Genomic DNA, 21,305 nt, shown 5'->3' with positions numbered 1-21,305 from the left:
ATAATCTAGTCCCCTTTTTTACGATAACTAGGGATTTCTATGTAGTGTACCTCACTAGCATTCATCAAATGTAATTGATTTTGACAGGTGACATGCCCACTTCCGGGTTTTTAGCCACAGAAGGACATACTCAAGCCACACCCACTCCCCACCCTTTGATGATGTCACCACCCAAACCATGCCCAAGCCTATGCCTACTTCTGCCCCCTTGGATGTCACCAGATATGATATATTGAATCTGCCCAAGCTCTGCCCCTTTTCAGAGCCCCACCCTTTGCCCTGTCTTATTTGCATAGCCTTGCCCAAACCCATCCTCTCTTTTGCATAGCCACCCCAACCCCCAACCCTTTTAGTGATGTCATAGCCACATCCCTTTTTCAAGATGATGGCCACCACTTTATGCATCACATCACTTCCTGTTTCCACTACTAGCCGCCATCTTAGAAAGGGTCATGTGATGGGAAGTGACTTAAAAAAAAACCCTGAGACTGCCCTATACTGCCTTGGTGGAATTTAGTCTCACATACTGTGAGGAATATGAGGGTGAGAGGGAGAATGAAGGCACGGAGGAATGAGGAGGCTTGAGAGGGAGGGTGGAGAAAGGAAGGAGTCTTTTCCCCTGGGGGATTGGAGAAAAGGAAAAGACTACAATTCCCAGCAGCCCCTGAGTAGGTCCCATGGTAGAAACAGGGACTTCAATCCCCAAAAGCCCCCAGAGGAGGTCAGGAGAAGGGCAAGAGAAGGGATTTGGAAAAACCTGTCCCAGAGGGCCAGGATGAGGGAAGGAGTTCTGAACCTGCCCAATCAAGCAAATGGAGAGCAGCTGAGCAATGGGTGTGGGGAGGAACCTATGGACTGGCAAAGGGAAGAAAAGGGGGAGGAACTAGAGCAAGAGAAGCCAATGGAGATTGCTGCTCTGACTAAACTGGAAGGAAAGGAGGTGAAACAGGAGAGGGCTGCTTTGGAGGAGAGCCTGGTAGAAGAAGGGAAAAAAGATGGCTATCCTACGAGGGAAGCTGAGAGAACAGGTTTACCACAGAAGGGTCATGTGGGTGGTGGTCAGAGTATAATGATGGCCTGGTTGGGGAGGGACCCTTGCCACTCTCCCTAGGTTGATTTCTTTTGAAAGGGGGAGAGGAGGAGTGGTGGTTTTGGCATACCTGCTATACATGAACTGCTAGGAGTTTTGAACCCTTTCTGAACTGCTGTGTTTGGGGAATTGTTTTGCATAACTGCTTACATGAACTGCTGGGGAGTTTGAACCCTTTTTGGTCTACCGTGTTTGGAGAATTACTTTGCATAACTGCTATACATGAACTGCTGGGAGTTTGAACCCTTTCTGAACTGCTGTGTTTGGGGAATTGTTATGCATAACTGTTTACATAAACTGTTGGGGGGAGGTTGAACCCTTTCTGGAGCTACCATGTTTGGAGAATTACTTTGCATACCTGCTATACATAAACTGCTGGGAGTCTGAACCCTTTTTGAGCTACTTTGTTTGAAGAATTGCTTTGCATAACTGCTTTATATGAACTGCTGAGATTTTGGAACCTTTTGGGGGTTTTTTGTTTTGTTTTGAATACTATGCTGTTGAACTGCTATGATTCTTGAGAAATGCTGTGGTGGGAACTACCTTTGGAGGAACAGTTGACACAAAGGGATTACAATAAAATATAATGATCTGACCTTGTGGATTGCCGTGTGCTCTTTAGCAGTGGATTACAGCACACAGCTCAGCTAAAGGGCCGAGGGACTCAAGAGTCTCCCGGTGCAGGAGACTTTTCCAAGAGTCTCCCGGTGGTGGAGGCCTTATAATGCACACCTTAACCTTTTCTTCTCAAAGGAAAGAAAATAGACATTTTTCTTTCAAAAGGCTGCCTTATGCTTACTTTTAAAGTTGTTTCTTCATTTTTTTCTCACAGGAAAGAAAATAGGCATTTGTTTTTCAAAAAAAAAGGACACAGAAAAGGACACCTTTTTAAGCTGGATTGTCTGCTTTTTAAGAACGGCACAGATGTTTACTTTTTTTGTCCAGCAAAGCAAACTATTCTCTGTCTGTGCAAGATCAGAGTCTGTAGCCTGGTGTTTGCTTTTTTACACTGTCTGTGTGAGATCAATAGGATCTGTTGCTGCCACCTGTGACCCCCCCCCCCCTCCCCTTCTCTCTAGCTAGCAACAAAATTTACAGTGGAATCTCAGCTCTGTTTCAAAAAAGGGCACCTTTTTAAAGCTGGATTGTCTGCTTTTTTTCTCCCTAGCCACTCACCCATACCCCCTCCTTCTCTAGCCATCCCCCCACAACCCATCCTTTGGCCACCCCCACAGCCCCTCCTTCTCTCTTGCCATCCCCCACAGCCCCCTCCTCCTTCTCTCTAGCCATCCACCACAGAAGGAAAATAGGCATTTGTTTTATTTTAAAAGGATACAATCTGAATGCTTTATTTTGCTTTTAGCAGTGTTCACCTGAGAAAAATTCAAGTTACAGATAAGCAAACCTCTTGCTTTCTGCATCCCCTTCCCCTAGACCCCCCTTTTTCTCTGTCTGTAGCCTCCTCCCCGTCCCCTAGCAAACCTGTTTCTCATACAATCACATGTATAAAAATGAAATAACACATGGCAAGGCTAGGCATGGTCAAGTAAAAATATAATCAATAGCCGTACGGCAAAATGTTAAAATTTCAAATCAAAACACGTTTATCATACACGACCCTTTAAATTTTTTTAAGAACACAAAATTCAACCTGCTATCAGGCCTTGTTTCTGACTATCGCTTTTTGCTGACTGGGTATCTTAGTTTATTCATTCAATGGCACTCTTGGATCGTAATCCAGATCCAATTTTGCTCCTTTAGACTGCAAAAATTTATTTTCTCACTGTTTTTGCTGTTGAGTGTGATACCTTTTACCTTTAGATGGGTATCACTGCTGGATAGCTTATACCCATATGTTTTAGGACCAGCGATACAAACTCTGTGATATGCTCACCCTTAGGGATCTTCTCGTTAATTTGCCTAGTCATCCAAATGAAGATCCCACTCAACCTTCTTACTTACAAAAGTCAGAGTCTGTATCATGATAAAGGCAGCACTCTTGAAAAGCGTCAAGAAACCTGTACAGCTGTAGCCAGGCATGCGCCGTTATAGAAGAGGCTATGAAGATGTTAGGGTTACCCGGTGGTGCACAAAGTTCCTTCGTGTGCTTCCAGGTGACTCATGCTACATCATCGTGTATAAGATTGCAAGATGATATGGTATATTCAGGGGGTAAACAGGTATATATACAGCTCATCGGAGTCTCTTACAATGCTAGAGGCAGGTAGATTTCTTCTATGACCAAACTTCCCCCACAAAGAGTTTAAGAACAGTTTTGCAATTTGTCATTTTGCAGGGTTCACAGTTATCTGATCAGTATGAAAAAGCACACCTTCTTTCTGATAGAAATCATCTATGTACCGGTTTTGTTGTTCAGCATCAGTATACCACTGAGGAAACCCTAATGCTTCCTGATTTTGTCATAGATGCATGTTTATATATTCTGCAAAGAGTTCTGTAGATGTCTGTTTAAAATGCCAGACCTCATAGTTCCCCCCCCCACCTGTACCCTTTAGATATAGCCATTTCCAATTCTATGGTACACCACGTCCCCACCAGGGTTCTCTTGCCATCATCATGGGCGCATTTCTCCGCTGACTTATTACAGCGCAGGTGAGACACAACAGGAACCTGAGTTTACCATGCACCCTAAAGGGCGGTATGGGGAAAAAAGAGTCCACGTGGGGGACACACACACCTTGACTTTCACAAGCCTGAAATAATCAGACAGGGGGACAAAATTGTCATGGATGATTTCAGGGTGTCCGATTGGGTATTCTTTAGTTTTATTGACAGAAGGGTACAGGCTGGTAAAATCATAAGTGTTTAACCTGATAGTACAGACACACGGCATTCGTTCTGCCTCCAAAAAGGGCGTCTCGTGGAACTAAAGGTTCAGGTAACGTGGCTCTGCTCAGAAAGGCCGTACATTCCCTATCCATTTTACCCAAACTGTTCCACTCGTGTTCCCAAATACTGACGACATTAAACCCTTTCTCTTTTAGGGGCTTAATGACGTTGTGAGTATGAGGGATATAAATAGTTTCAGAAACCACCACCACCATCTTGGCAGGAGAAATCCTTTATCCATTCAGCTGAGCTGGCAATGTAGGTAAGAAAATAAAAAATGGGAGACCTTTGTGTGTGTGTGTGTGTGGGTGGGGGGGGGGGGGGGTAAGATACTAGACTCACAAGGGTTTTCTTATGTATTTGAGGGGACGGGGTCCTTGAGACAGCCCTTGTCGGGCGACACGTGATCATGTCGGACACAGGTCCCCTTCGTTTGACAGAAGCTAAAAATCTTTAAGCTAAGTATTTGTGATAATCACTTAATGGCCAAGGCTAATGAAGTACTAGTTTGATTTATCATATTTAAAGTTTTCAAAAAATTATAAAAATCCAGAAAATTATACAAATCAGTTAAATTATCCTTATCTTTTACACCAATGAGGAGATGGGTGCTATAAATCTTGCAACCATTGAAATAGGTTAGCTAGTTGCACTGCTGAGGTGTTTTGGATTAAATATCTATATTTGTTGAAGATAGGACGGATTTGGATTATTGGGTGTGGTGAGTAAGTCCTATAATCAGTATTTAGTCTTTCCACAGTTTTGTAAAATATAGATATCCTGCTTACAACAGAAGGTAAGTTCTTTTTGTAAATCAAAAGTCTTATGCTTGATCTCGCCGTACCAGCATGTGAAAACCTCTTTCTCATCAGGCATCATGTTCTCAATGCTGTAATACTTTTCCTCTGGCATTTCCCCACATAGTTTTGGTTTGCCACGGTGTTAAAAAAGTGAGGAAAGTACCCTTTGCTGCCTTCAAAGCCCATGGCTTGTGGGAGTTTGGTAAGCTTCGTGGGCAGAAAATTTAGAGAACATATGGGCCGTGCCCATATGTTCAGACCTACTGTTTCTCTGTATCTAGCTCTGTGACCTCTACAGTCTGCCTTTTTCCTGTTGTTGTTGTTCTTCTTCCTGTTAGCCAAGCCTCGCTTTGGTCTCCCTGCTTCTGCTTCATTTCCTACTTGTGACATCTACTACTACTTAACATTTCTAGAGCGCTACTAGGGTTATGCAGCGCTGTACAATTTAACAAAGAGAGACAGTCCCTGCTCAAAGAGCTTACAATCTAATAGACAAGTGAACGGTCGGTCCGATAGGGGCAGTCAAATTGGGGCAGTCTGGATTCACTGAACGGTAAGGGTTAGGTGCCGAACGCAGCATTGAAGAGGTGGGCTTTAAGCAAAGACTTGAAGACGGGCAAGGAGGGGGCTTGGCGTAAGGGCTCAGGAATGTTGTTCCAAGCATAGGGTGAGGCGAGGCAGAATGAGTGGAGCCTGGAGTTGGCGGTGGTGGAGAAGGGTACTGAGAGGAGGGATTTATCCTGTGAATGGAGGTTACGGGCGGGAACGTTAAGGGGAGATGAGGGTAGAAAGATAGTGAGGGGCAGCAGACTGAGTGCATTTGTAGGTAAGAAGGAGAAGCTTGAATTGAATGCGGTATCTGATCGGAAGCCAGTGAAGTGACCTGAGGAGAGGGGTGATATGAGTATATTGGTTCTGGCGGAATATGAGACGTGCAGCAGATTTCTGAACAGATTGAAGGGGAGATAGATGGCTAAGTGGGAGGCCGGTGAGGAGTAAGTTGCAGTAGTCCAGGCGAGAGGTATTGAGAGCGTGGACGAGAGTTCGGGTAGTGTGTCCAGAGAGGAAAGGGCGAATTTTGCTGATGTTAAAGAGGAAGAAGCGACAGGTCTTGGCTATCTGCTGGATATGCGCAGAGAAGGAGAGGGAGGAGTCAAAGATGACTCTGAGGTTGCGGGCAGATGAGACGGGGAGGATGAGGGTGTTATCAACTGAGATAGAAAGTGGAGGAAGAGGAGAAGTGGGTTTTGGTGGAAAGACGATAAGCTCGGTCTTGGACATGTTCAGTTTCTGGTGGCGGTTGGACATCCAGGCAGCAATGTCGGATAAGCAGGCCGATACCTTTGCCTGGGTCTCCGCGGTGATGTCTAGTGTGGAGAGATACAGTTGGGTGTCATCAGCATAGAGATGATACTGGAAACCATGAGATGAGATCAGGGAGCCCAGGGAAGAGGTGTAGATTGAGAAGAGAAGGGGTCCAAGGACAGATCCCTGGGGAACACCAACAGATAAGGGGATGGGGGTGGAGGAAGATCCATGAGAGTGAACTTTGAAGGTGCTGTGGGAGAGATAGGAGGAGAACCAGGAGAGGACAGAGCCCTGGAACCCAAATGAGGACAGTGTGGCAAGAAGTAAGTCATGATTGACAGTGTCAAAAGCGGTGGATAGATCGAGGAGGATGAGGATGGAGTAGTGGCCTCTGGATTTGGCAAGGAACAGGTCATTACAGACTTTAGAGAGTGCTGTTTCTGTCGAGTGAAGAGGGCAAAAACCGGATTGAAGCGGATTGAGGATGGCATGAGAGGAGAGAAAATCAAGGCAGCGGCTGTGGACTGTGCGCTCAAGTATCTTGGAGAGGAAGGGTAGGAGGGAGATGGGGCGGTAGTTGGAGGGACAGATAGGGTCTAGTGATGGTTTTTTGAGGAGTGGCATGACTACAGCATGCTTGAAGGTGTCGGGGATAGTTGCAGTGGAGAGAGAGAGGTTGAGGATATGACAGATGGAGGGGGTGATAGTAGGAGAGATGGTGTTAAGTAAGTTGGTGGGGATGGGATCAGAGGAACAAGTGGTGCATTTTAAGGAGGAAAGAAGGCGGGCGGTTTCCTCCTCAGATATATCAGGAAAGGAGGAGAAGGAGGTCTGGGTTGGTTGGTTGAGGGAGAGGGTTGAAGGGTGAAGAGGAGGAGGTGGCTTGGTAGTGAACTCAAGGTTGATCTTTTGCACCTTGTCGCGGAAGTAGTCAGCCAGTGATTGAGGAGAGAGCGAGGGGGAGTGGGAGCGGAGGGCACTTTGAGGAGGGAGTTAAGGGTGGCGAAGAGACGACGAGGGTTAGAGCTTAGTCAATTGGGTGTAATAGTCCTGTTTGGCAAGGAATAGTGAGGACTGGAAGGAGGATAGCATGAATTTGTAGTGAAGGAAATCTGAATGGGTGCGAGATTTCCTCCAGAGTCGTTCAGCAGATCGGGCGCAGGAGCGAAGGTAACGGATGCAAGGGGTCAGCCAGGGCTGGGGATTAGTATGCCTTGTGGGACGGGAGGTGGATGGTGCAAGGGTGTCCAGAGCAGAGGAGAGAGTGGCATTGTAAGCGGAGACAGCCTCGTCGACAGACTCGGAGGACATGATGGAGGGGAGGAGATTAGAAATACTAGATGATAAGGTGGGAGGGTCAATAGCCTGGAGATTCCTGGAAGTAGTGGTTAATGTTGGGCGGGGCTGAGGAGGAGGGTGAAGAAGTGTGAAGGTGATCAGGTGATGATCAGTCTTGCCTTCTCGCAGTCCAAGTAGAAGTCTTAGAATTTGTCCATCAAGATTCAAACAGCCAGAAAGGTACTCCCCCCCCCAAATCCCCACTCCTTCCCCCATAGGCCCCTCATTCAGACCCACTAATTCCTCCCTCCTTCCCATCCCTTCCCCCCTCCCATCCCCCAATAGGTAGTTTCAACTTGGAACCGGTCACGTCTCAAAGCCTCCCCCCCATCCTCCCCTTTGTAACGTCCCATCCAAATCCTTAATCACTATATTTCCTACCCCAGCCTCCTCCATCTTACTTCACAGACCAATCTCATAAACCCCCAACTCCCAATGGCAAGTTCATTTCCATTCACTCTAACAATTATTACCTCTTAACACAGTATACCTGAATTAACTCCCATTCTCTCCCTGTCTGCCGCTCATCCATTTGTCTAAATTTTCAGCCATGAGGCATCTAATTATCGCATATTCTCAAAAAGGTCAACTTACTCCGTCTACATGCTATATTTCCTAAGTAATGTGGTCAGGCTGGCAGTAGAACGGCATAAGGGGGAAGTCCTTGACACAGCCAGATGGCGAAACATGCATGTCGGGCAGTTTGAATCCCCGTATAGAAAATGCCAAAAGATAAGTGTGTTTAGTCTATTTAAAGTTAAGATAAAGCCGATGAAGAGTTGAGTGCTACTTTCAATTGCCAAAAAATTAATGTTGGACAATTAAGCACCACTGAGGCAAGGGTTGTGGAAGTTTCTTCAAAAAATAATAAGCGATATTTAGTAAAGTGGAAGGTGGGAGAATTAATATCTGGGACAGGTGAAGTGTGAATAAACTAACATGAGACAGGTTCCAATGATGAACTCAGAATTCCCCCTTAGTCAAATCTCATCTTACTCCCCACATCACAAAAAAATCCCTACTAATTGCAATGATATGTTCATTATAATTATCACAGTCATGTTCCCAGATATCATTATTTTACATTCTACAAGTCGTATGCGATTTTAGTAGTGGTAATGTATAGATACACTAAGGACCGTGTTATAGTCACCAAACAAAAATCTTCCATTGCGACCCCCAGATCATCAAAAAGAAAAGAAAAAAAACCCTCGCATTTTCTCCCCCCCTGTTCATACTCACTCCCCGGCATTCATTAAATTTGAATCCTCTGTCCTCTCGTTTCTCCCGCAAAAATAGAATACAACGTTCTCAAATTAGGAGTTATGCTTAAGTAGTCAGCAGTTTGTTCCAAATCTGTCTGCAACCAGGCATCTTGATAGAAGATCCCGCCTTAATGCCAGCCCCGATGATCAGTGTATCTTATGTTATCACTGACCCAGTACAAGACCCGCTTTCTCAACACCCCAATTGTAGAAGGCACTTCTGTATTCCGAACTCCATACTGGCACTCACAAGGTATAACATTCAAAATCCAACAATAAACAATCTGTTAATCCAGCCTCGTTGATCTCAGTTATTGTTATTCACACTCCACTGTGATTTGGGTATCTGTCACCACTGTTAATGTCCATCATAACAAAGACCAAATTGCTTGTATTCCAACTTTAACCATATCTCTCATAAAGTCCATGTGGTCCTATGTCCGAATTTCCCCTCTGCTGGGCTACCGGACTCAATTGATTCAAGAAGCATTTTGCTTCTTCAAAGGAGGTGTAAAATTTTGTAGTGCCTTGATGTGTGATCTTTAGCTTAGCAGAATATAGAAGGGTGAATTTAATTTTTCGATCCACCAGCTGTGAGCAAATCGGAGAGAACTTCCTTCTCGATGCCACCACTAACGCTGAGTAGTCTTGAAAACATAAGATTCTATGTTTTTCAAATTGGAGTTCTTTGCCTCCCCGTAAGGCCTGCTAAATCGCTGCTTCTGAGAGAAATTGAGAAATCTGTAAATGACCACTCTTGGATGTGTAGTGTTAAGGTGTGTAAGTCCAATCCTATGTGCCCGCTCTATTTGCAAGGGCCCCAGCGCTGCCGGAAGTGACAACTCTTTAGCCAGCCATGTTTCCAAAAAGCTTCTGAGATCTCAGTCTCCCACTTTTTCAGGTAGCCCCAGGAATCTCAAGTTGTTGCGCCTGGAACGGTTCTCTAAATCTTCCAATTTTTCTGTATACGTCTCTACTAACTTCTGCATATAGTCTCGCTCTTCTTCCAGTTTCATGACTCAGTCTTCCAGTTCTCCCGTCCTCTGTGGTACCCCGCTAAATCTTGCCCCAATTGTTCCAGGTTACTTTGCAGGCGTTCCAGTTTAGAATCAATAGGGCTTAAAGGTCTTTTGTCTAGAATTGATTCCATCGCTCCAGTTACTTCAGCAGTAACCTCCGCTATCCACATGGAGCCAACCAAAGAACAACCATGGCTTGCTGGATCCGCCATCTTGTCCTAATGCGGCTTATTTTTCTTCTTATCTTTTCTCAGCGATTTCACTGCCATCTTCTCCCCCAACCACACTCACTGTTCTACGAGTGATTTCTCTTCAGATTTTGGTCCGTTTGGTAAAACCGAGGTCAGCCAGGCAGATCTTTATTGCGGTGAATGATGAGAGGTGGCGGGAGCAATCTTACTTGCGACTGCTCCTGCGCATAGCGTCACATGACCTCTTGTATGCTGTTTTAAACATTCCTTAGAATGACAGTACAATTGACAGTTAGGGCACCTCTCTCTAAAGCCCTCCCAAACTGCGCATGTGTTGGATAGACATAGATGACAGCACGATTTGCACATGTGGTCATGGCTATAAGGCATTTCAGTGTTTACAGAAAAATAACTTACCGTAGAACTGTTTGATATCTAATATACCGTAAAAATGATCATAATTGAGTAACAGATAGACGTTCTTATGAAACGGCTGACAGTCGCTTGTTTTTAAAAGGCACCAACCGTTTCTGTCTATACGATGTAGGACTCACATATTTATGCCCAGATGTTATTCAAAAACCACTACATCACTCAACATAACTTTTTTGTATTCTGAACACCGTAGCTCTGCGTGTAATTTTTAGGCTTCAAGTAACAATTCTACGTCTTTTAGCTTGACAGCAGTGGTGAGTGCCTTGAGACTCCCCGCAAAGCACAAGTTATTTCCCATGTTGTTTAGATCTACTAAATATCTTCTTTTTTCCCCCAATAATGTGGCTATCGAGAACACTTTGTAAAGACCTGTTACAACCCCCACCATCCCCTCTGTTTCTGATAACCGTCACAATGAGATACATGTTCTCATTGATATGTATTTCTCTGAAACTCTGCAGAAAATTACTGACCTGTTCTAAGAAATGCCCAACCTCGCTCCCTCCTGGTTGGTGACTTCTAGAATACAAGGAATTATATAAACCCCCAGGCATAAATCTTATTTGTAAGCAATCCTCGGATGATGCTGTACTGTTTATGATATCTAAAGCTTGTCGGATACCCTGTTGTATAGCGTTTTGAACATCTCTGAATGATTTTATAGTGTCTATATTAACAAAACGAAAATGGTCTGAGAAGCTCATACCATTAAACCTTGGTGAGGGCCTAGTCCACCTGTTCACAACCTCTATATATCTCACCGGTTCAGGGTCTGCTATAACATTTTCAGACACATTGTCAGTAACAGGCCCAATTTCAGGGTCCGCTGTAACATTTTCAGATGCATTGTCTATAATAGCCCCAATCACAGTTTCAGAATCATTACCGGCCTCATAATTACTACTGGTGTTGTCCACGTCCGAAGATCCACTCTCGGCTCTGGTATCACAGTGCACCCTCTTTCTCCCTCTTTCAGTGGGAGGGCTACTCGTGCATTTTCCTCTTTTCTCGCTTGTGCTCCTTGGTCGTTTTTCCAAATGATTGGATTTATCTCTAGGTTAGACATACTGATTTGGTGGCGCCGCTTGACCGTGCTTGGACTGAGTCGGGTGTCCAGCTGTCGATGTTTCACCAGCCATCTCTTTTTCTTGAACTGTGGGATAAAAAAGTAGAACATCGTGAAACTAACAAACACAGGCTTATCGTTTGCAGGTACCTGCCGTCGGTGGGGGGGAGGGTTCGCCAAGATGGCCAACAAGATAGGACGCAGATACAATCACCATTTTGTAAGACTATCATGAGCCACGAGAAAAAAAGATGCAACGTCTATAGGTAAATAACCTCAAAATAGGATGCAAAACCTGAACTGCTAGAACCACCACTCTGATTGTGATGTCCCTTTGAACAGTAGGGGTGATCAGCGGTTGCAATGCTGTTAGTGTTATGTCCTCTTTTCTCAGCGCTAGCTGTCGATGTTTGACCAGCCATCTCTTTTTCTTGATCTGCAAGATAAAAAAATAGAACATCGTGAAACTAACAAACACATAGCCTATCGCACGCAAAGTACCTGCAGTCGGTGGTTGTGGGTTCATCAAGATGGCCACCAACATATCACCATGAGGACACCACGCAGCTGTGTCTACATGCGCTATTTTATAAGATTAGCGGATGCCACATAGCAGTGATTACAAGCGCCATTTTGAGACTCTGCAGCTATATCAAGCATAATATAAAAATTGTTCTTTTCAAAACAGAAATACTTACTTTCTTGCTGATATAAACCTCCGAGCCGCCTAAGATGTTTCTTTGAGCAGTAGGAATGATAGGGGGTCGCAGTGCTGTTCATATTCTGTGCTGTCAAAATACATGACAGACCATCACGTTCATCATATGTACCTTTTTTGATTGTTTTAATACAACGATTTGAGGACCTGCAAAACACTTACACGTTCGCTTTTTGAGGACTGTATCTTTTCTTTTTCTGCTGTAAGCATGTTCTAACAGTATGCACAACGATGCTTTATGGTTGGTTTTTCCGTTCTTATCCCCAGACCCCTGACACACTGTGTAATTGTGTTCTTCCTGCGTACAACACATAGGCCTTTAGTAAGGTATGCATTCATGTTAGTTGACGCAAAGAGACAATGTAATGTTTTAAAAATCTTACCGTATCACTGCAGCTGCTCTCTGTAGATTCCATTTCTATGTTGTGGCGGGGTTTTTTAGTTTAAAAACTAAAAAAAAGATCATACAGGTCTTATACTCTCCAGTCATACTATTCCTTCTGGCAGAAGCCCTGGTGCTATAGTAGTCTACCCAGCTGGGGGGGAGGGGGGGGGGTCAGGATAAACATGCCTATGTGAAATACGATTGGACAAAGGAAAAGAGGCCCCCTCCTCTGTGATACCCACCCCCTATATTTTTAGCCAACCATCCGAAAGGTCAATTGTGACCAGATGTGCTATGTTGGGGAAAAACAAGAAATCCTAAACTTTGTTTTACACAGTTTCATAACAACACAAGTGACGCTTCATTAGTTTTATTATTTTTTTATTATTATGATATATGTTTTTACTCTACGATCGTAGCCTGCGCAGGTGTGATCTACACTTGTATGCGTTATCACTGTTCAACATGTTCCAAAGTCTGAAACAGAACAAATATATTTAGAAGTACACACTTTTGTAAAAGGAATCATGTTTTCTTTCAAGTACAATACAATGGATATAAACAAAACTCGAAGTCTAAAACAGATACAATCGTATTGAGAACTACACACATTTTTAAAAGGAATCAACTCTTCTTTCGCATATAATACAGATTATATAATTTATGAAATCCTTATCCTTCAATCTGTTGGCCAAACTAGCTTTTCAATAGGATTAGGTGCTGATTTTACACTTTTGATGAGGTCCATGATGGTGTTAATAGTTTCATTAAAAGCCATCAGTAGTTCTATTTTATACCCAACTATCAGAATGACGTCTGGAATACGTTCCAAGCACAGTCTTTTGCAAAGCCCTCATAGTTTCTGCGCTCTGACATCAGGGTGCCATCTCAGGCATGCGTGTTGGCTCTGCCCCCACCTTTCCAACACATAATCTTGACAGTCTTTTTGCCACAACCTCAGCCCAGCAGCGATGTATAATACTGTAAACCGTTATTCATACAAGGGAATTGAATACGCTTTTCCAGTAAAGACCTATACGGTGCCACCATCCCATGTATTGGGCATCCTCGGGTCTGGAGACCCATTTGCAAAGTCTCTGTATACCTTGCGCATTTTCACTGGTGTACTGACAGCAGCACAAGCAACACAAACACTGACCGGCTGTGGCTTCGTGGCATCTCTATACCCTTTGTCATTCACCTACAAGAGAATATGGACAGTCTGTTAAAAGGCAGCTCAAGAAAAACATCCACAAAGGTATACCACAGAACATATTTTGTCAAAAAAAGGTAAACAAAATTACATGCATACCTGTGAAACAGGAGAAGACGACGCCTCCATTTGGTTTAGAAGATCCATGAGTTCTGTATCCTCAGCCACTTGATATATTTCTACATCACCGATGGCATCTCCGAACGTGTCTTCTGGAAAATCTGTGGCATTTTCGGTCATGGTTATATTCTGTTCGCAATCTAGGTCTTCTGTTAGCAAAACATTGATTTCTTGAGAGTCAAACAGATTTTGCCCACATGGCAGTTCGTCCAGCAAGGACTCTGTCATTTCTTGGCCCAGCAACAGGTCCTCCTATTCCGTTTCAGCCATACACTGCACATTCTGGTCACTAATGATGTTTTCTGATTCTGTCAGGTCGATTACCAATGGGTAGCCCTCGGTCTCGGCATTGAGACCTTTAAGATAAAGACTGAGGTTTCGCCCTCTCTTTAACAATAAGGGTTGCTTTTACCCCTTCTGGTCCTCTTAATATTAGGGGTTTCATAAGACTCCATGTTTAGCTGTTGCATCTTTCTGATCCCCCCCCCCCCCCCCCCAATATAATGGTGGTAATGCCTTTTTTATATTTAACAGTCACATATTGTTCTTATTAGGGTCCTTATGTTCTGTCTGCAGACTTGTCCAGACATGCCTAGCTTTGCCACGTTATTACGTTTGTATACATGTGACTGTATGATAAACAGGTTTGCTAGGGGACAGGGGGGTGGAGGCTTCAGATAGAGAAAAATGTGGGGAATCGGGGGAGGGGGATGCAGAGAGAGAGATTTTGCTTATCTATAACTTGAATGTCTGTCAAAACATTCAGATTGTATCCTTTTGAAAGAAAACAAATGCCTATTTTCTTTCTATGGTGGTTGGCTAGAAAGGAGGAGGAGGGGCTGTGGGGGGTGGCCAGAGAGCAGAGGGCCGTGGGAGGTGGCTAGAGGAAGGGCTGTGGGGGATGGCTAGAGAAGGAGAGGGTGTGGGAGGGTGGCTAGGGAGAACGATCTTAAAAGCAGACAATCCAGCTTAAAAAAGGTGTCCTTTTTTGAAAGAGCTGAGATTCCACTGTAAGTTTTGTTGCTAGCTAGGGAGAAGGGGAGAGGGTTGCAGGTGCTGGCAACAGATCCTATTGATCTCACACAGACAGCGATAAGTTTGCTTTGCTGGACAAAAAAAGCAAACAGCCCTGTCATTCTTAAAAAGCAGACAATCCAGCTTAAAAAGGTGTCCTTTTCTGTGTCCTTTTTTTTTTTTTTAACAAATGCCTATTTTCTTTCCTGTGAGAAAAAAAAAAGTAAAGAAAGAGCTTTAAAAGTAAGCATAAGGTATCCTTTTGAAAGAAAAAAATTATAAGAAAAAGGAAAATGTCTATTTTCTTTCCTTTCCGCTGAGGCGGTAGGGGGCAGTGTCACAGTTTTTTGACGTCACTTCCATACAAGACAGTGGCTAGTAGTGGATACAGGAAGTGATGTGATGCATCCAGTGGTGGCTGCCATCTTGAAAATGGGTGTGGCTGTGACATCACTTCCTGTGGCATCACCAAAAGGGGAGTGCTTTGGGGCAGGGCTATGCAAAGAGAGGCAGAGCTTGGGTGGGGCTCTGCAAATTAGGTGGGCAAGCTATGCAAATAGGACAGGTAATGGGTTATCATATCTGGTGACATCATCAAAGGGGGCGGTGGCATGACTTGGGCAGTCATATCATCAAAAGGGGTGGGGGTGGGCATGGCTTGGGCGTGTCCTCTTTTCTAATTGGATGAAAACCCAGAAATAGGCATGTCACCTGTCAAAATCAATTAAATTTGACAAATTCTAGTGAGATACACTACTTTTGTAAATATGGAGTGTCATTGTGACTGACTCACTTTTAAGTTGGGAGGGGATGGTGATAAAGATACAGGCTCAGGTCCCCTGACTTACTTGATCCTGATTTGGATTCTGCAGCCTATGAATACCTTGCTGTTGAAGATGAGTCACGGCTTGTGATAGAATTAGATTTCCCTGGTTCCAACTAGACAAGGGGGCTATGTAGTTCTGCTCCTGGATGGTTGCAGACCTGCTCCAAGCAGTGGCGTAGCCAAGGGTGGGCCTGGGTGGGCCCAGGCCCATCCACTTTAGGCTCAGGCCCACCCAGTAGCAGCACACCTAGGATGTGGCTGGCAGGGATCCCCAAGCCCCACCAGCCGAAAACTCCCAACAACTGTCTCTCCTGCATACCTTGTAAATAGCATATCTTCGCCTCCAGCGAACAGTGACTGACACATACTTCTCATACCGGCCCCACAACCTTCCCTCTGATGTAGTCCCGCCTATGCAGAAACAGGAAGTTGCATCAGAGGGAAGGCTGTGGGGCTAACATGAGCAGTGTGCATTAGCGGCTGCTCGCTGCCGATGAAAATCTGCTATTTAGAAGGTATATGAGGGAGGGGGGATGTTTGAGAGACCATATGGCATGCAGTCGGAAGAGGGAGAGACTAAATCACATGTGGGACAAGGCAGAATTCTTCTGCCCACCCACCTTGGGCCCAGGCCCACCCAAAATTGGGTGTCTGGCTATGCTCCTGGCTCCAAGTGCTGACTGTGTTTTATAAATTATTGCCCCAAGTTTTCCAAATTCTGGGGCAGGAGATGGGGGTCCTTTCAAACTCTCTTTATCTTAAAAGGATAAAAATGTACTTTGGTTTGTTTTGTTTTTCCTTAATTTTATTGATTTATTTAAATCATTATACACCACATTCCCAGCCAATTGGTTGTCCAAGGCATATCTATTCATGGACTGGGTTAAAAAAACACATGGTAAAGTGTGTCATCGTTAATGGGACAGGGACATACATGTGTGTGTGTGTTGTGAGTTTGTATATAAGTACTGTATGTGTGTATGTAAGTAACTGTGTGTGTCTGCGTCCAAGTGCCTATGCATATAGACAAATGGTTGGAGCCTCCCCACTAGGCACTATTGCTTAGGTGAAATGTACCTTAAAATGTCTTTCAGAGACCCATGAGACTAAGCCCTGGTGGTCCTTACCTTTGGATGAGAGACATCGTCTGGCACAGGTGCAATCTGGGGAATATGTGGGCTGGGACTCTTTTCTATGGCTTCAGAGATTTTCAGCAATCCCTGCAAAAAACTGGGTTTCCGTGCAAGAGAAACCAAGGAATGTTTAAAGCTCTTCTGTTTCTTTAATGGCTTGTGCTCATGCACAGTAGAGCTTAGATCTGGCTCATCCAGTATATTGCTGGGTTTGGACCTTGGTTGGTTGATGGGAGGTGCCAGGCTCACACTTGTTTCATCCTGCCAATTGCTGAAGGAATAGGCTGGTGGAACAGCCATTTTCTCAGATCCCACAGCATCAGCCTGTTAGAGAGCAGCACTGGTTGGCTGACAGAAAGAGGAAGACCCGCTGTAGTGGCTGGCTTTCATGCTCACAGGCAGGGCACAGATTGCTCATGAACCTCCTGCTCAGGACAATGCCAAAGCCTTCAAACTTGCATGGCAGAAGCCTATTCTCCTGGGGGCCACTATGGATCAGTGGAGTCTCCTCCCTCACTGCTCTACACTGAGGGCCTCTGCAATCCTCATGCTTCAGGCCAGTGTTGCCAGAGCAACAGTAACTGCCCAACGGGAAATAGCTGGCACTCCTGTAACAAGTCATTGGCATATTGTGATGTCACTCAGTGGTAGTGCTGCAACAGGAACTGCCCAATGGGAAGTAGCTGGCACTGACATCATCAATGCAGATTCTGGTGGCAAGTCATTGGCATATTGTGATGTCACTCACAGGTATCACAGACATCTCCATTCTGGCCTCAGCAGCAAATCTCTCCAGGACTGAGTATGAATTTACAGACAGATACATTTTCAGTAAGCAGCCTAACAGTGAAGTCCCGAGCCTTCTTTTAAGCCATACAGGAAAATATGATTATTAAACACAAGTATATTCATACACTTAGTTTTAAAATCAGGTTATTAGGTGGGCACATGTAGGTAAATTACAGTGTGTATGTGTGTGTGTGTGTGTGGGGGGGTATAGATTAGGTATATTAGCGGCAAGCTGGCTTGTGTGCCACTTCTGAAAATGTAAGGTACGGATGTACATCTCATACACATTCTTGGATCTCCCCCAGAATGCCTCTTTTTATGCAGCCAAGTTTATGAGCATTATATTATGAAAGTAAGTGAGGATAGACAGCTGAAAATCCACTTAATGCCCGACTTATCTAAGTTAACTTTCAGGTTGATATTCAAAGCAATGTAAGCAGTCAGGGAAGGCTCCTGGCCAATGAAATCTCTTGTGCAGAGCTATCTGCTGATATTCAGTGGCAGTTAACAGGTTACTGGGTGCCTATTTTGTGGACGGTCCAGGGGTAGAGTCAGCACTTATGCGATTAAGTGCTGATATTCAGCATTTAACCGTGTAAGTTAATCTGACAAATTGGACCACATAAAACCCAGTCCTATCTTTATCCGGTTTCACTTAGGTCATTACGTGCTGAATATCACACTTAACCACATAAGTGATAGCAGGCTGCACATAATCGGATATTCAATCGTGTTGCCCGGACATGATATGGCATTGAGTATCTGGGCATAATGCCAGTGATAGCCAAAAACACACTGACCAGCTGAATATTTTATTTTTACCCACATAACAGGTGACAAATTCTGTGAATCTCTTATGCTTATCAGTCTGTTCATTACGACAGAAAACCGTTTTGTCTCCTTGTGGTTAGCCACCCTATCTTGACAATAAATTTGTACCCCAGCAAAATGTCATCTACATTATACAAGACCGTAAACCTTTGCTCCACACTGAGGAAATAATATTTCCACATAAAAAAACAAGATCTCTGTGCAGAAATGTGTCTTTTAAAACTTATCCAATATATGCACATACATGTAAGCATGTGTAACTGATATGGGCACATCAGGAAACGTTTCCAAGGATCGGGTTGGGGCAGAGTCTGCATGTACATATATATTTTTGGATTTCCAAAGTATGCTTGCAAGACTTAAAGGGAAAAAGTGAAGAAATATCCACCCTAAGAGCAGCTGCAAATCTCTGTCCGAATTTTTCCTGAATACATTTTCAATGGAATTTTTTTCTTTTTGAATACTGATAAAAATCTTTGGGTATTATGTTACTAAAGACTTTGCATGTAAGTGCTTAGTTTAAATTACCTACAGTATTATTGATATAAATTATTTAAAGAGCACATTCAATATGAGGGTAATACAGGTGAGCACATAAAGATATACAGAGAAGTTATTTGTATATTTTTATGCAGATTTTCATTCATTCAAGTTAGACCACAGTGTTAACTTTAAATTTAATACTTCTGTTTGGATGGCAGCTGAATATCATTGTAATTCATACAACTTTAAGTGCCAAAATGCTACTAAACCTGCTTCATTTTATTCAGACAATTTTTAGCCATTCTATATATCAACTTATACAGCACAAAATTATCCCTCCAGAGTCCTGGGAAATTCGAATAAAAGTTGGCCATATAAGGACAACAGTGATAGTGTGGACCAAATTGGTGGAGGGGTAGCATTATATGTTAAAGAGGGCCTTGAATCAAATAGACTAAAAATTCTGCAGGACACAAACCACATTCCTATGGATAAAAATTCCATATGTAAAGCGGAAAAGGATAGTGATAGGAGTATACCACCATCCACCTGGCCAGGATGAACAGACAGATGCAGAAATGTTATCAGAAATTAGGGAGCCTAACTGGGGAACACAATAATAATGGGTGATTTCAATTACCCCAATATTGACTGGGTAAATGTAACATCAGGGCACGCTATGGATGTAAAATGCCTTATGAAATCAAGGACTGCTTTATGGAGAAGCTGGTTCAGGAACCAACAAGACAGGAAACAATTCTAGACCTACTCCTTAGTGGAGCATAATCTAGTGCAGGAGGTAATGATGCTGGGGCCACTTGATAACAGTGATTGTAATATGATCAGATTTGCTATCATCTCTGGAGTAAGTGCACACAGAAAATCCAGTATGTTAGCATTTAACTTTCAAAAGGAGACTACGATAAAATGAGGAGGATGGTTAAAAAAAAAATAGGAGCAGCTGCAAAGGTCAAAAATTTACATTAGACATGGATACTAGTGAAAAATACCATCCTGGAAGCCCAGACTAGATATATTCCATGTATTAAAAAAGGAGGAGAGGTCATGTGACACAGTGCTTCGGGGTAGTAGCAACTGAGCTGAGCTCTGACGAACCCTCCTGAAACCTGCTAAAAGTCTATAGATAAAAAGTCTCTTGCCAAACCATTTTTGTGCACTGAGGTTCCCTAACCAATTGTGCATGACAGGCCACACCAGGGGACCAGCGGACCGAGCCAGCAAAATGCTAAAAGCGCTAAAGAAAGACCGGGACATACCTGGTATGGAATCCAAGATGGCGTCCGCATTAATCCTGGGGGACCCGTCCATGAGTTCCATGGACTACTGAGATAGTAATAGAGGTTACAGCAGCCATAGAAATAGCCCTCAACAAAAAGCTCCAGAGGATCTAAGACAGGGTGAAGGAGGTCCATGATCGCTTCGACACTGTTGAATTGGAACTGACAGAACATCAGTGTATACAAGCTCTCTGGAGGATTACACTCAAGGCATGGAGCGTACGCAGGAATCCCTGCAAAAAAACATTCTGGTGCTGGAACAAAAATTAGATGACTAAGAAAATAGATTGCGCTGTAAAAACTTGCACCTAATTGGGCTCCCAGAGTCCATACTAGAGGGGGAGCTCCGTGGCTTTTTAGAAACTTGGATGCCGAGGGAGCCACAGCTGGGAGACCAGGCTAGATCGTTCCATGTGGACAGGACCCATCGGATGGGACAACAGAGTCCTTAGGGAGCACACCTCAGGCCAGTCATCTGTCAGGTGCTTAATTTTGCCCACAAGCATGCAGTTATGAGTGCCATCCGGGCTGGCAAGCAGTTGGCATACCGTTCTTTCCTACATTGGTCACAATTTGGCTTCTGATCAGCACACAGCATGGAAACATTGCTGCTAGTTCTTACCACATATGACAAACAAAATCTATGAAAAGGAGATCAAGTAATACTTCTCCAATTTGATATCTTGGTGACATTTGATGCGGTGGATCATGCATTGCTTCTCAAACACCGTTGTCAGCTAGGAATAACGGGTACTGTTCACAAATGGTTCAGTAAATTCCTTTCTAACTGAAGCTATTCTATCATACAGAATAACCAACTTTCCAACTACTGGTCACCTAACTGTGATGTCCCTAAGGGTTCCCTGCTCTCTCCCATTCTGTTCATTTTGTTCAGGTCATCCCTCAGCTCAATACATCTAAGAATCAACGAGCTTCTACTATCATACTGTCAGACCTGTGAGTTCTTGTACCAAGTAGAGCGCTGCCGAGCCCGGTACTCGGACCAGGTTCTGCTTGGCAGCCGGACAACCCTGGGTTTCACCTGCGCTGACTGCCGTTCCCCAGAGGTTGAGCCCCTAGGTGCAAGCGGCCTGCAGGGCTTATGAGACGGAGCAGGAAGCGGGGTGATGAAT

The 21,305-nt window shown here is 44.1% G+C and overlaps 1 protein-coding gene across 1 annotated transcript in view; it reads right to left on the bottom strand.

The window, feature by feature from the left end:
• Positions 1-12,290, bottom strand: part of TEX28 (testis expressed 28) — a 58,715-nt gene extending 46,425 nt beyond the window's left edge. Inside the window, exons 1-4 of the mRNA XM_030192058.1 lie at positions 12,243-12,290; positions 11,658-11,798; positions 11,365-11,449; positions 11,058-11,146 (exon numbers count right to left, since the gene is read on the bottom strand). Of these exons, the coding sequence (XP_030047918.1) occupies positions 11,058-11,146; positions 11,365-11,449; positions 11,658-11,798; positions 12,243-12,290 (363 nt within the window). The remainder of the gene's footprint in view (positions 1-11,057; positions 11,147-11,364; positions 11,450-11,657; positions 11,799-12,242) is intronic.
• Between the last annotated feature and the right edge of the window lie 9,015 nt (positions 12,291-21,305).

This window comes from Microcaecilia unicolor, chromosome 2 (assembly GCF_901765095.1).
Source record: "Microcaecilia unicolor chromosome 2, aMicUni1.1, whole genome shotgun sequence".
NCBI classification, from domain to species: Eukaryota; Metazoa; Chordata; class Amphibia; order Gymnophiona; family Siphonopidae; genus Microcaecilia; species Microcaecilia unicolor.
The sequence above is the reverse complement of the archived record's forward strand: the minus strand, read 5'-3'. Positions and strand labels throughout refer to the sequence as shown.